General features: G+C 40.4%; 1 protein-coding gene across 4 annotated transcripts in view; it reads left to right on the top strand.

The window, feature by feature from the left end:
- The first annotated feature begins 1,755 nt into the window (after nt 1-1,755).
- Exoc1 (exocyst complex component 1) overlaps nt 1,756-14,411 on the top strand; it is a 55,713-nt gene continuing 43,057 nt past the window's right edge. For all 4 annotated transcript variants that reach the window (XM_029563607.1, XM_029563605.1, XM_029563606.1 and 1 more), the window contains exons 1-4: nt 1,756-1,896; nt 6,271-6,404; nt 10,464-10,594; nt 14,247-14,406. In XM_029563607.1, coding sequence (XP_029419467.1) covers nt 6,281-6,404; nt 10,464-10,594; nt 14,247-14,406 — 415 coding nt within the window. In that variant the 5' untranslated portion in view covers nt 1,756-1,896; nt 6,271-6,280. The remainder of the gene's footprint in view (nt 1,897-6,270; nt 6,405-10,463; nt 10,595-14,246; nt 14,407-14,411) is intronic.

Raw genomic sequence — 14,411 nt, 5'->3', positions numbered from 1 at the left:
GAAATGGAGATCTTTTTTAAAGGTTAAAACTTCATTTAATTTTATGTCTTATAGGGTTTATACTGAATACAATATTGTATAACTGTATTAATTCAACTGTAAACCTATAAATTTATAGCCAATTTTGAAAGAGATGCATCTTAGCTCTGGAAATTGTTCTTGAATATGTCACTGCTGTTGTAATGAAATGCTTCTAATTATGTGGTTATTAAATAAATAACTTTTTTAAACACCATATTTAAAAAAACAAAAGAAAAGAAATTTCTGAAATACAATTCACTTCCTAACTTTGAGGAGGACTGTAACGTACAGGTAAATAAAAGACCAATAAAAAGACAAAAAAAAAAAACAACAATTACCAAAAGACAAACCCATATACAAATACCACATAAGATATCAAAGGTAGTAAGCCTTCTGGAACTCAGCAGGAAAGGCCTAAGAAGTCTTAAAGATACAACTAGGTCCTATGAAACCCATACCACGTAGCCTTGACTAGAGGTTTAATCTCAGTAACAAACAGTTCCCTGTGTATTTATCCTAATTTTTACAAATTCCTAACCAGATAAAACGTGAAAGACACTTTGCACAGCTTATTCATTTTCCCAGTAAATTCATTCTTCAGAGAGAGTTGCTCTTCCACATTTCCCTTGTTAGTCCTATCACTGGGTGGATTCCTTCAGTGTAAGATATTTGTGTTTGAGTAACTGTTTTACCTGGAATCAAAGTGCCTGGCATTAAACAATTGCCAGAAATATAGAATATGTTAGATTTAGAAGAGCAGAAAAACGAAGGAGTTTAAAGTTTAGAAATAAGAGTCAGAGCCAGACCTGCAACAGGCAGTTCCCTTGATTCAGGAAACCCCCCAAAAGCTGATAGCTCTTCCTCAAGAAATGATTATCTGCAACCTGAAGGGGGAGCAATCTGATCTTATATAGGACTTCTGCTACACACAGTTACAAGAGTTAACTCTGTGCCAGGGTCTGGTGTCCTTGAGGGGCTCTTTTCCCAAGATTATTTGCTCAGGCACACGGTTGAATTATCTATAGCACTAGAGGAGACAGGTGGGCTGCACTGTCTCTCTCAATCCAGGAAGTGATCAATTGGTCAGGCTTGAGCAAGTCCAGGCTGCCAATTTAGGGTCAATTAGACACTTTAAGGGATTTGTGGCTTTCCCTAATGAGGCTTGTGGCTCTTTTGCATGCAATTCACATATTAGATCAGAATACATGAGTCACCTACCTGCCTTACCACCAGCAATACTGACATCATCCATTCTCAAACAGAAACACATGTAAGCATCATCCTAAGGGGCGGATTCTGATTTGATAACTCTGAAGTGAGCCAGACAGCATGCATTTTCTAAAATCCAGGCAAATGCTGCCCAAGAAACAGGTCCGTGTAGTACAGTTTGCGGATCAAGTTCAGAAGTGCCACGGTTCTAGAACTTAGCTGAATATGAGAATAATCTGGGACTCTAGGAAAGGTACTAATGATGTCTAGATTCCACCCCAGGGATTCTGACTTAACTCACTTAAGTGCTCCCAGCTTTAAGTCCCTGGGATTTACAGTTAACAGGGCTTTACTTATGCAAAGAACATCGTCGGAGCTCAACCTGGCACGCCCCCGCCCTTGCTCAGGCACGCCCCTCAAACGAGATCCGGCCCACCAGGCGATGTCCCGCCCCCTCCGCGTCCATTTGCTGCTCTCCTTTCCTCGCTGCCTCTACTTCCGCCTCTGCAGGTTCAACTTCCGGCGCAGAGTCGGTCACGTGCCCAAATACGGGAAGTGGGGGTTTGTGCAGCTTTCTGTCAGCGGTCAGTGAGGGGTACGTCGCAGCGGTGCCCTTCCCGCGTCGGTCTCCAAGGACCCGCCTCGCTGGCCCGATCCGGCCTCGCGGTAAGCTTCCGGCCGGGCGTCCAGGCGGTGGCTGAGTGGAGGCGGCGCTCCGGCACGTCCAGGTGCTCACTCCTGTGGCCCGGCCGCCAGGGATGCTGAGCCCGGGCCGCACCCTTCCCCCTGGCGGTCCGGAGAGAAGGCGGAGCGGGGCAGCAGCCCTTCCGAACCCCCACGGTTCCGCCCATCTGTGTCTGATTGCTTTGTAGCTCTGAAGGGACACTGGAGTGGGAGAGGAGGGCGTGACTGCCTCCCTCGGTTCACGCCTACGTGCCCTGAATGTTAGTGCGTTTCCCTGACCAGAGCAGTTTTCTGTTCCGGATGACAGCGATCCGTGGTAAGAGGTCTCAACAGTAGGTGGCCCAGCCCAAGCAGGCCCAAGCGTGATGCCAGCCCACCTGAGTTCAAGGAAACAAGACCCAAGACCGGTGCCAAAGTGGTTCGCTGCTCCTGGAAGAGGGGCGGGAATGGGGTTTCAGAAGAGGAAAGATTTATACGATCTGAAGAGAAGCCAGAGTATGGGCTTGGGATTTTAAACTGGGAAAAAGAGCCATGAAAGCCGCTGTTGATTTACCTCCTGACATATAGGAAAGTCCCGTAACCACTGAAGAGCTCATTTCTAGACCCATAGGATGTAAATGTCAGGGACGCCCGTCTTCAGGTCTTCCCACACATATCTGACATCCTCCGCCATTACCCTCGGGGTAATAGTGCACTGCCTGGCTTTGTAGATGTCAATATTTGACGAATAGATGATCACGTAGGACTTTTTATTATGCCTAAGTCGTCTTGGGTTATGACCAACCCTCTCTTGTTTTACCATTTACCATGCACTCAGTAGTTTTAACCAGAGGGACTTATGGTAAACGTTGGCAACTATTAACGATTCTTTTGACCAGTTTTTACTGTTAACAGTTCAGGTTATGTCAAGAGGTATTTAAGTACCTAAGACACAATACTTATGAATGCCTCCCTCCACCTCTAAAAGATGGCTGTGAAGATACAGGAGGTTATGATGCGTGTGCACCAATTAGACAGCAAGTGCTTGATTGTTGAGTAAATGCAGTGAGTGCTATAGAAATTTAGAGGCAAGATCAATTTAGATTAAGATCTTAGTTGTGTCAACTTCATGTAAACCTTGAGATGTTAAGCCTTGGATAGGGAGAAGATATTTTTTGCATGGAAAAGTGTGCAAGCAAATATTTCAAGGGAAAAATGAACAGCATGCTTTCAGTGAAAAGCTTGTATTTGAAAACTTTAGGCTAATGTTCAGTAGAGCTGTGGCGTGATGAGAACTGTTTTAAGAACATGTGTTTGTTTTTAAGGGTTGTTAAAGCCAGAAAAGAGATAATAGATACTCTCACATAGAGTTGAGTCGCAGTTAGTGTGTTGGCAGTGAAACATAGGAAGAAGAGATCATATGTAGGTGGAGCAATCACAAAATGCTGTCAAATCTCATGTTGACAATGAAGGAGGTGATAAATCATGACAGATTTTGAATCTGGGCTTTTGCATGTAGATGTGAAAGTTGGAAAGGGGCACTCTTGAGGGAGCTGTGGTGCTGCAATAGTAGTTTGCTTAAATGTCCACTAAGCACCTGTTGTGTGCCTTTTGTCAAGTTCCAGGAAGATGAAGATGAAGATGACAGAGTCCTTGCCAACAAAGAACCACTTTTACTAGGGGAGAGAGTGCATCTAGCTAGCGCATAGAATTTGTAGAACTATTACCAGAGTAGAGGGGAAATGTAGAAAAAGAATTACTTGAGGAGAAAAGGTTTTTTCACAAATTTTATCAGAATCTTTAGGGATGAGTTGGAATTAGGTATGAAGAAAAGAATTTTAGGAAAAGGAAATTACATGAACCAAAGCCCAGAGACAGAACAGTAAACTGGACACTATCTAGTGTGGTTTGAGGCTGGAATGGAATAGAGGTTTGACATCATGTCCAGGCTTGAACTTGTTGAGGAATTAGTAACACGGACACTCTGAAGGAATGGAGTTTAGGATAGGTGAGTGTGCAGAGGTGGATCAGAAAGCACTGGGAAGAACTGTACTTCCTGGCTTCCACTGTGGGATAGGGATGCCCTTTCTAGAGAGGCAGGAAGCTGACACTAAAGATGTGGACAGAAGGAGAGTAACAAGAGACCAGGAAAGGAGTCATCAAAGAAAGTGGAAAGAGCTGCTGAGCAGCATTGAAATCCTAGCTTGAATTAGGATGAGACATTTGTAAGGAATGCACTGAACATGGATGAGCTTTTCTAATTGTCTTGTAGCCTAGGAGAGATAAAGAAAAAGAAAAAAAACAGCTTATGGAGATTGATGAGCTATGATAATAACAGAGTGGTGAAATAAAGGGGACAGGGAAATGGGTATTGCCTCCAGGCTAGACTGGGAAGGAAGTTAAGCTTCCAGCGTCCAAACAGACTAAGAACAGGAAGGAAGGCAAAGTCAGAAGGCTTGGGCTGCATGAGAAAGGGTTAGAAGTGGGAAGGTGTGGGTTTCATGAGAAGCAAGTTTGGGAATTGGAGTAGAGATAGCCATTTCATAGAGTTAGTAAAATGTAGAAGAGACCTAGTTTGTAGAAATGCCATTGTTCTGTAAAAATGCATTGTACTTCATTAATTAAAACCTGTTTTTATAATGGCTTGAGATAGAATTCACTTATAAAACCTCTCCTTTTCACATGTATCTTCGTTTAGCATATTTACAAGTGTGTGCAATATCACACTAATTGAAGAACATTTTCATCACCCCAGAAAGAAACTACCCATTAGCAGTCACTTTTCCATTCTTCATTTTTTCCATTTTGAGCATTTAGTGTAAATGGAATCGTGACATGTGATCTTTCTTATCAGTATCATAGCCTGTATCAGTACTTCATCCCTTTTATTTTTCACAGCTAAACAGTATTCCACTGTCTAGATTTGTCACATTTTACTGTTGTCTGTTATTGAGCATTTGGGTTGTTCCTACTTTTTGGCTACTGCAAACATAGTCGCCTGTCTGTAGGTTCCAAATCCATGCATCCAACCAGACACAAACTGAAAATATTTGGAGAAAAATTGGTTCTATACTGACCATGTGACTACCTTTTCTTTGATATTATTCTCAAGCAATACAGAATAGCAACTATATAGCATTTACATTGCATTTGGTATTATAAGTAATTTAGAGATGCTACTAATATGATTTTTTTTTTAATATAAGGGGCTTGAACATCTGTGAATTTTGGTATCTACGGGGGTCCTGGAACTGGTATACCCCATAGATACTGAGAGACGGCTGTCATGCTCCTGTGAATATTCACATGCAAGTTTTTCTGTGGAAATCTCTTTTGGAAGTAGTATTGGTGAATCATATGGTAATTACATGTATGTTTAGTGCACCTGTGTCGTGCAGTGTCGCAGAGGTCAGAAGAGGGCTTCAGTATCCCCTGGAACTAGAGTTAAGGACCATTCATAGCCACCATGTGGGTGCTGGGAATTGAACCTGGGTCCTCTACAAGAGCAGTCAGTGCTCTTAACCGCTGAGCCATCTCTCCAGTCCCACATGTTTAACTTTTCTAGGAAACTGTCATATACTTTTTTGAAGCAACTGTACCTTTTTGTGGTCCCAGCAGCAATGTGTGAAAGTTTTCTTTTCTTACATCTTTATCCACACTTGCTACTGCATGTCTTTCAGTTTTCTGGTGTGTGTGTGTGTGTGTGTGTATGCATGCCTGTGAAAGCCAGAGGACAACTTTGGGTGTCATTCCTTGGGCATCGTCCACCTATCTCCACCTTCCTCATTGCTGGTATTACAAGCATGCGTACTGTGTGCTGCTTGTTTGACATGGGTTCTAGAGGTGGAACTTGGGTCCTTGTGCTTGCAAGGCAAGCAGTTTGTTGACAGAGTTAGCTGCCAGCCCAGTGCTGAGCTTTCTTTTTTGTCTATGGCTGTTTGTGTAGCTGCTTTAGAGTAAGATCTATTCTGATCTTTTATTCGGGGTTCATTTGTCTTTTTCTTGTTGAATTGTGTCCTTTATATAGGAAACTGAACTTAAAACTTGAGCATGGATTTTAATTTGTTTTACACTTTTAAATTTCTGTGTGTGTGTGTGTGTGTGTGTGTGAGAGAGAGAGAGAGAGAGAGAGAGTACTTGTTGAATACTATACTTGGAAAGGTTTTGAATTTAATACTAGTCTCTTTAATTTCATTTCCAAATTCGTAGCCTTCTATTTTAATGATGTAAGTATATTAATGTCTTAATTTTCCTCTGTATATGTATTAATGTATATGTATAATAATTTTCCTCTGTATATGTATGTATTTTGATAGTATATGAGGGAGGGCCGTGATTTTGAGAATGAGCCTAATGTCTATATTCTGGACTTTTCAGCTAGGAAAAGATGACAGCAATTAAGCATGCGTTACAGAGAGATATCTTTACACCAAATGATGAACGCCTGCTGAGCATCGTGAATGTCTGCAAAGCCGGCAAAAAGAAAAAGAACTGTTTTCTTTGTGCCACAGGTAGGTATTTATTAAGCAAAAATATTTGTTTGAATTCTTTTATTCCTTAGGGTCATTTCCTCCTTTTAAAAGTCTTATTGGGGCTGGAGAAATGGCTCAGTGGTTAAGAACACTGGTTGTTCTTGCAGAAGACCCAGGTTTGAATCCCAGCACCCACATGGCAGATAACAACTGTCTGTAACTCCAGTTCCAGGGGATCCAACAGCCTCTTCTGACCTCCGCGGGCATTGCACGACACAGGTGCACTTACCTACAAGCAGGCAATACGCGCATACACATAAAATAAAAATAAATAAAAAATATTTTTAAAAAATAGTCTTATTGTCTCTATAATTGGAAAAATTATTGAATCAATAAGTTTTTAAATTGTTTTTATTAAATGTTGAGTGTATGTAACAGAATTTCTGAAACATGCATCTGAGCACAAAGCTTTTCCCGTGTTTTATCAGTCATGCATATGCTTTAAGTCCCTTACCACTTCAAAATGGAAATCTTCATCAAGATATAAATAACTCACTTTCTTGAAGGTATCTTTCCAGTACAAAAGGTTATCATTTCAATGAAGTCCAGTTTATTAGTTTTCTTTTGTCATATGTGCTTTTGGTATCATATATGAAAAACCAATGGCTAATCCAGTGTTGCAAAGACTTCTATGTTTTCTTTCTTTTTTTTCTTTTCACTTCTTGCACTTAGGCTGATGATCTATTTGAGCTTATTTTTTGTATTGTGTAGGATCCTATAGCCAGTTTTCAGGCACCATTTGTTGAAAATTATTAATTTTAATTTTTTTTTATTTTATGAGTGTATTGCTACATGTATGTGAGTGCACCCATGTCATGCAATTCCATGGAGTTCAGAAGAGGGCTTTGGATTCCCCTGGAACTGGAGTTAAGGATGGTTCATAGCTGCCTTGTGGGTGCTAAGAAACTCATTAAACAGTTTCTAAAAATTGATTTCTCATTTCATATGCTCAAATATCTCTTTTAAAGCAGAATTGGAGTTTATTGTTTTTTTTTTTTTTTTTTTTTTTTTTTTTTTTTTTTTTTGTCTTTTTGTGAGACAGGGTCTCCCAATAGCCCCAGCTGTCCTAGAACTCACTATGTAGACCAGGCTGGCCTTGAACTCACAGAATTTTGCCTGCACCACCGCCTGCCTCTGCCTCCCTACAGCTGGGATTAAAAGTGTGCACCAGCCTGGCTCCCCTGAAGACTATTCTTATTCTTCCCTTGATGCTTTCTTAACATGCTACACTATGTGCACATGGCACTCAGTGTATGACTGTTCCCTTACCTGTGAAGTGCCCTGTGCTCTTCCTCACACCACTCCTTTCTGCTTCTTCAAGAGAGATCTGCTGTGCTCAGTTTTAGGTGCTAAAGCGTGCTTTAGCAAATTCTGTTCTAGTTTGTTTCTCCATTGCTATGACATACACTCTGACCAATACTAACTTGGGGAGGAAAGGGTTTATTCAGCTTATATCTCCCAGGTCAGTTCATCAGGGAGCCCAAGGCAGAAACTCAGGACAGGAACCTGGAGGCAGGAGCTGGAGCACAGGCCATGGAGGGACACTGCTTACTGACCTGCTCCTCTGGCTCCTGCTCAGCCTGCTTTCTTATGCAACACAGGCCCACCTGCCCAGGGGTGGCACCACCCACAGTGGGCTGGGCCCTTCCACATCACTCAACAATCAAGAAGATGCCCCACAGACATGGCCACAGGCTGGTCCAATGGAGGCAGTTCCCCAATTGAGGCTCCCTCAACCCACGTGTGTCAAGTTGACACTAAAGCTATCCAGCAGACATTCTCACGTTTGTGCAATCTCACATAATGTTTAATTTACCTGTCTTTGCACTTTAATTTAATTATAGTTCCTTGTGCCCCCATCCCCAGTATTCTGTTCATGAGTGTAACTTTTGTTCTCTCTCTCTCATGGTCACTACTGTGATGTGCTCTATGAGCAGACCATTGTTCCTTGCCATGCTGCCAGGGTGAGCATTAGGTTTATTTCTATGAAGACATTGTGCTTATCTCCTGCTGTCCACATAATTGTTTTGAATACTTGAATGTGGATTATGCTTTAATACAAAATTGTTTTCTAAAATAATTCTCATTTTCACTCTCATGAAAAAGTGTGCTTGGTTTGGGTTCTCTGCACCCTAGTCAGCAATTGCTTCTGACAGACTGTTAATTGTTGCCAGTCTGACTGTAGTGAAATACATCAATGTGGTTTAAAAATGCACTCTCCTAATTAATGATGTGGAGCATCTTTTTGTGAATTTAAGGCCAGCCTGGTCTACATAGTGAGTTCTAGGACAGCTGGGGCTATTGGGAGACCCTGCCTCACAAAAAGACAAAAAAAAAAGAAAGAAAGAATAGTCTTCAGGGGCTGGAGAGATGGCCCAGCAGTTAAGAGCACTGACTGCTCTTGCAGAGGACCTAGTTCGATTCCTAGCACCCACATGGCAGCTATGAACCATCCTTAACTCCAGAGTCATCTTGTTTGTTTGTTTGTTTGTTTGTTTGTTTGTTTATTTTTGGTCTTTCTGAGACAGCATCTCCCTGTAGACCCAGCTGACCTGGAACTCGATATGTTGGCCTTGATCTTACAGAGATCCACCTGCCTCTCCCTTTCAAGTGCTGTGATTAAAAGTATGTGCCACCACACATGGCTTAGAATTATCTTTTTAAATTCCAGATTCCCAGATTTTGTTGAACTTTCGATTGGAATTATTTTGAACCTATGGTTTTGTTTTTACATAACTTGTATTTTTTATGCTACTATGTCCATGAACTTCGTAATGTTTTCCATGCTAAAAATGATATATCACATTGATTTCACACATTTAAATTTTTTTTTTGAGTTTTTGTGCATTTCATATAATAGATCTTAATCAAATTTAGACCCCATCCCCCATCTGAGTCCTCCCCTAGACATCCCCCCCACAATTTCATGCAGTCTTTTGTGTATGTTAAATCCTTTTCTAGTGAAGCATTTGTGCCCAGATGTCCTTCAGTGCATGTTTGTCCACTGGAGTCGTCAGCCTTTTAGAGTCTCTCCCTTCAAGAGCTACTCTTCCTCACCCAGCAGTAATCAGTTGCCAATAGTTCCTAGGTTAAGGTTGGGGCCTGCTTGTTGCATTTCCCTCGTTCTGTGGTGGGTTTTTGGATTTCAGACACTTTTTAATGTGAAAAGGCATATTTAAGATTTGAGAAGTAAAGTGGTGTCTTTTGTAAATACCCAGTGTTTGCTGGTATGCTTCTTGGGTTTAAGATTTTGCATCCATGTTCATTAGTTATATAATTGGAATTTTCTTCTTGCTCTCTGTGGCTTTTTAACCACAGTTATAAAACAAATTGGAGGGTATTCCTTGCTTTCTCACTGGAATAGTTGTGTGTTTGGAGTATTCATTCCTTTCAAATTTGCCAAGAGTTACCAGACAACTGTTAGGCTAGATTGGGAGTATGGGAGGTGATGGCAGATCTTTACTTACCGTAGTAGCTATAAGCTCTCCACAGATTCTGTTGTCCGTTTCAGTATGTTACATTTTTTAGAGAATCAAATGCATCAGTGTTTGTTCCAATCCAAATGCCATTTTGTCTTTGAAACTAGAAGCTAGGGTATGTCATTTTTCTGTTAAGAGCCCTCACTACCTCAAATCTGGAGGGCCTTTAAGTCTGAGCTCATATCTCTTGTAGTAACTTCACTTCCAGCCACCATGTATTACATTGTGCTATCTATGCTGAATTCTGTTGTTCTTAGTGGCATTAGGCTCTTCCAGGCCTCTTTGGTTTCATATGTGTCACTGTTCTTTGGATTTCACCTCCTATTCTTCCTTTAATGCTGGCCTAAAGCTTTACTTCTCCAAGCATCTATCTGCTACAACCCTCTAGTCTGAGTCAGATGCTTCCTTTGGGGTTCTGTGAATCCCTTAGTCTACTTACTACAAAATACTGCTCTTGTTTTAGTGGCATCATACCAGGCACCAGCAAGCCCTGTTACAATGAATGAATGATGAATGACTGAATAGTATTTCTGATGAAAGTATGTGTTTTGTTCAACAGTGACAACCGAACGCCCTGTGCAGGTGAAGGTGGTCAAAGTCAAGAAATCGGACAAGGGAGATTTCTACAAAAGACAGATTGCCTGGGCCCTTCGAGACCTTGCTGTGGTAGATGCTAAAGACGCTGTCAAAGTAATGTTTGCCGTAGTCCTTTGAACTATGTTCAGAAAGTCTTTCATCTTATCACATAATATTATGTAGCCTGAGATGATCTAAAGTTGTTCTGTGACTATTGGCCTGCCACCTGTTAGTCTAAAATATATTAATCTTCTGCCTCCTCACCCCATTAGGCTACTACAAATAACTACATGGGAATGTTTGTTTTATTCTTTCTACCTTGTTAAAACTATAGTTACAGCTGGACGTGGTGGCACATCCCTTTGATCCTAGCACTCAGGAGGTTGAGGCAGGTGGATCTGTGAGACTGAGGCCAGCCTGGTCTACATAGAGAGTTCCAGGACAGCTGGAGCTACAGGGAGACCCTGTCTCAAAAAGAGAAAAAAAATACAATTACATGTGTGCTCAAGCAACATAAACTAGAGCAAAATCAGCTTAATTGTCTATATTTTCTGTATTTAGGTTAAATATACTTAGTGTAAAGATTTAGAGCATAGTATTGATTTTAAAGCATGTGAATTAACTTTTAAAGAACTAATTTTTTTGGTGAAACTAGTTTCAAAAGCATACATAATTTACCCAAAGTGAGCCACTTCCTTACGATTCCTCCTGAGTGACATGGACTCCCCACCTGAGGCAGCCAATCTGAAAGTTTGATGTTCATGGTTCAAATAAAGGGAGTGATAGAGGCTTTCACACCTTATTTTGTGGAGATTAAATAAGGTTTACAAGGGTATATGGAAGTATGAGTTAGCATTTCTTGCTTTCTTATAACCTTTATGCCTTGTACTTAGACTGCGCTCAAATGCTAAGGAAATTGAGTAATAGGATCTTCACATTAAAGGACCACCTTTTTTCCTGGCAGCTCAAGACTTCACAGCAGCACCCAGTTGCAAAGAAATCAATTAGAGCTGACTTGGTTAGACTGGGTGCTTGCCCCAACTCCCCTCCCCTCTAGCTCTGAGCCATCTCTCTCTGCAGCCCAGAGCATCTTCCATACCCCTCTGTAATACTCTGCACCACATCCACTTGGGCTGTAACTGGACTAAGAACAAGGCTTACACTAATGTAGCTTTCAGGTACACTCTGATTTAACTGGAAAAGTCTTGTACATTTACTAAAAAAGTACAAAGAAGTGAAAAATGGCATTGACATTTGTAAAACAATATGGTAAGATAAAATGCGAGGGCATGTATTTGTTGCTCTGTTTCGTTGCTTTGTTTGAAACCGGGTCTCCTGTAGCTCAGGTTGGCCTCAAGCTCACTATCATAGCCCAGGCTGTCCTGAACCAATCTTTATGCTTCTGCCTCCAGAGTATTAAAATCACAAGCATGCATCACCATGCCTGGCTAAAAATCTGGTTTTACTTTTATTTTGGCAGAAATATAGGCATTAAAAACTGAATAAAATGAAAAGTAGTTGAGCCAGGTGCTAAGGGGGAAAAAAAAATGCAAAAGCAATTTTAGGAAAGCCCTGCCTATCTGTTTCAGATTTTTCCCAAAGTGAAAAAAAAAACACTTTTAATTTAGGTTAAACTAGACTTTTCCTTTATTCCTAAGAGGCACCCAGCTTTTAGGAAAATGTAAAGGTTTGACATATGCAGCGAGAGGGAGGGAGGAGTGTGTTTGGAAAGAAAATAGTACTTTTTTTTCCGGTAAATTTCTGATACAGTGGGGATCAAGAGTAGAAACCTTTTTGGTTTTTGTTTAAGAGAAAATACATTAAAGGTTTTAGAAATGTACCTTGATTGCAAAGCCTTTTTCTTTCTGCTGGTTTTTCCCTTCACGACCCTGTTGGCTCATGTAATTAACTCACATTGCTGACTTCTTTCTCAGGCTGTTGCCTCTGTGCTCACTTGCTTAATGGATTTTTGTTGTTGTTGTTTCATTTTATGTTGGCACCTTGGGTGTATATTTACTATATATGGATATAAAATATGAAATTTTTATACATAGCCTGACATTAGCCATTTAGTATCATACATTGATTTGTACGAATGTTGCCACTGGAGCACTCAGCCTCTTTTATGGCATTATGGAAGGTATTCCCAGGGAGAGATCATTTCCCGTCAACTTTCTCGTTAGTTGCCAATACTCTTAGATATGTTTATAAGCAGTAAAGTAATTACCTTCTCATCATAAATACAGGCTTTAAATTTTTTTTAATTTATTACATTTATTTGGAAGGGGTGCAAATGTGCCACTGCACGTGTGTGGAGGTCAGAGGACAACTTGTGGGAGTTGGTTTGCTCCTTCCACGGTGTGGATCCAGGGGATCAAACTCAGGTTGTCAGGTTTGGTGGCAAGTGCCTTTATCTGCTGAGCCATCTCACCAACCTGGGTTTTCTTTGTTTGTTGTTTTGGGTTTTGTTTTTTGGTTTTTGGTTTTTTTTTTTTTTTTTGATGTTTAATTTCTGTTTGTTATGCTGTAAGTTTAAGTAATTAGTAATTCTGTCCTACTGTTATATGGTAAGACAGAAGTCAAGTCCTGTTCCCTAAAATATACCAGCTCTTCAGACTAATTGTCTCATATAATTTCCCTTACCTTAAGGGAAATTACTTTGTTGCCCCAAAGTAATTCTTTGAATGAATGAAATTCTCTTTACACCCTGTAGAGTACTAGTGCCCTATGCTACAGCATGTTTCTCTGGAGATGAAAAGGAGTGTAAGTTTCCATTTTCATGTAAGGGTTATGTAGCTCTGTAGTTGAGGAAGAAGTAGTGCTATATTGTGGCCTAGAAGACATGCAGAAGGCACCATATGATTCTTCCAGATTGCCTTGGTTTCTTTGTTACTTGAAAGAATTTTAAAGGATACCAGCATTTTTGCCTGTTGAGACACCAATAAAAATTCTATAATTTTCACATAGAAAACAGTAAGGGCAGTTCCTAACCTTACTTATTCTTGAAAAGTACATGAAGATTGTACATTTTACTCATATGTTTTAATTAGAAGCTATATTCCTTATTAAAGTGTTAGTGTCAAGCCATAGCTATGAATAATACATTGTCAAAGGAAATATGTAGCCAAAATTTCATGAATAACTTAAAAGAAAAAATTAGATACACAGCAAAACCAGACAACATTGTCATCGTACTGACAGGGAGGCTAAGTCACAAAGTCATCAAGTATATAACCTATACTTTCATTCCTACACTTAAAGGGCACAGAGAAAAAGTATCCACAGTAATATGTTGTTGTTTGTCCAGAGTTTTTGCTATAAATTAGATCCTCTAAGCACTTCAAGTCATTTGCTTAGGCAGACAGGGAGCAGCTGGAACTGTGGCTGATAATTGAACATAGGCCCTTGCACATGCTAAGCAAGTGTTTTACTATTGAGCTACATCACCAGCTCAGTTACCTGATATTTGTAATGGTCTTTTTTTCTCCCCTAAGAACCCCAAGAATAGCTCCCATTCTTTTCTTTATTTTTTTTTTTTTTCTTTCTCTTGAGACAGGGTCTCCCTGTAGCCCCAGCTGGCCTGGAACTCACTATATAGACCAGGCTGGCTTTTCACAGAGATCCACCTGCCTCTGCCTCCCAAGTGCTGGGAATAAAGGTATGTGACACCATGCCAGGCTCCATTCTTATTTTTAAAGTAGATTTCATATTAATGATGTAAAGTGATACAATCAAAATCAATATATTTCTATATATTTTATTTCAGGAAAATCCTGAATTTGATTTGCATTTTGAAAAAATCTATAAATGGGTTGCCAGCAGCACTGCTGAAAAGAATGCATTTATCTCATGCATTTGGAAACTGAATCAGCGCTATCTCCGGAAGAAAATCGATTTTGTCAATGTTAGCGCACAGCTTTTGGAAGGTAAA

This window comes from Nannospalax galili, unplaced genomic scaffold, assembly GCF_000622305.1.
Source record: "Nannospalax galili isolate Female #2095 unplaced genomic scaffold, S.galili_v1.0 scaffold433, whole genome shotgun sequence".
Lineage (NCBI taxonomy): Eukaryota > Metazoa > Chordata > Mammalia > Rodentia > Spalacidae > Nannospalax > Nannospalax galili.
Note: the sequence above shows the minus strand (reverse complement) of the source record. Positions and strands in the feature narration are given on the sequence as shown.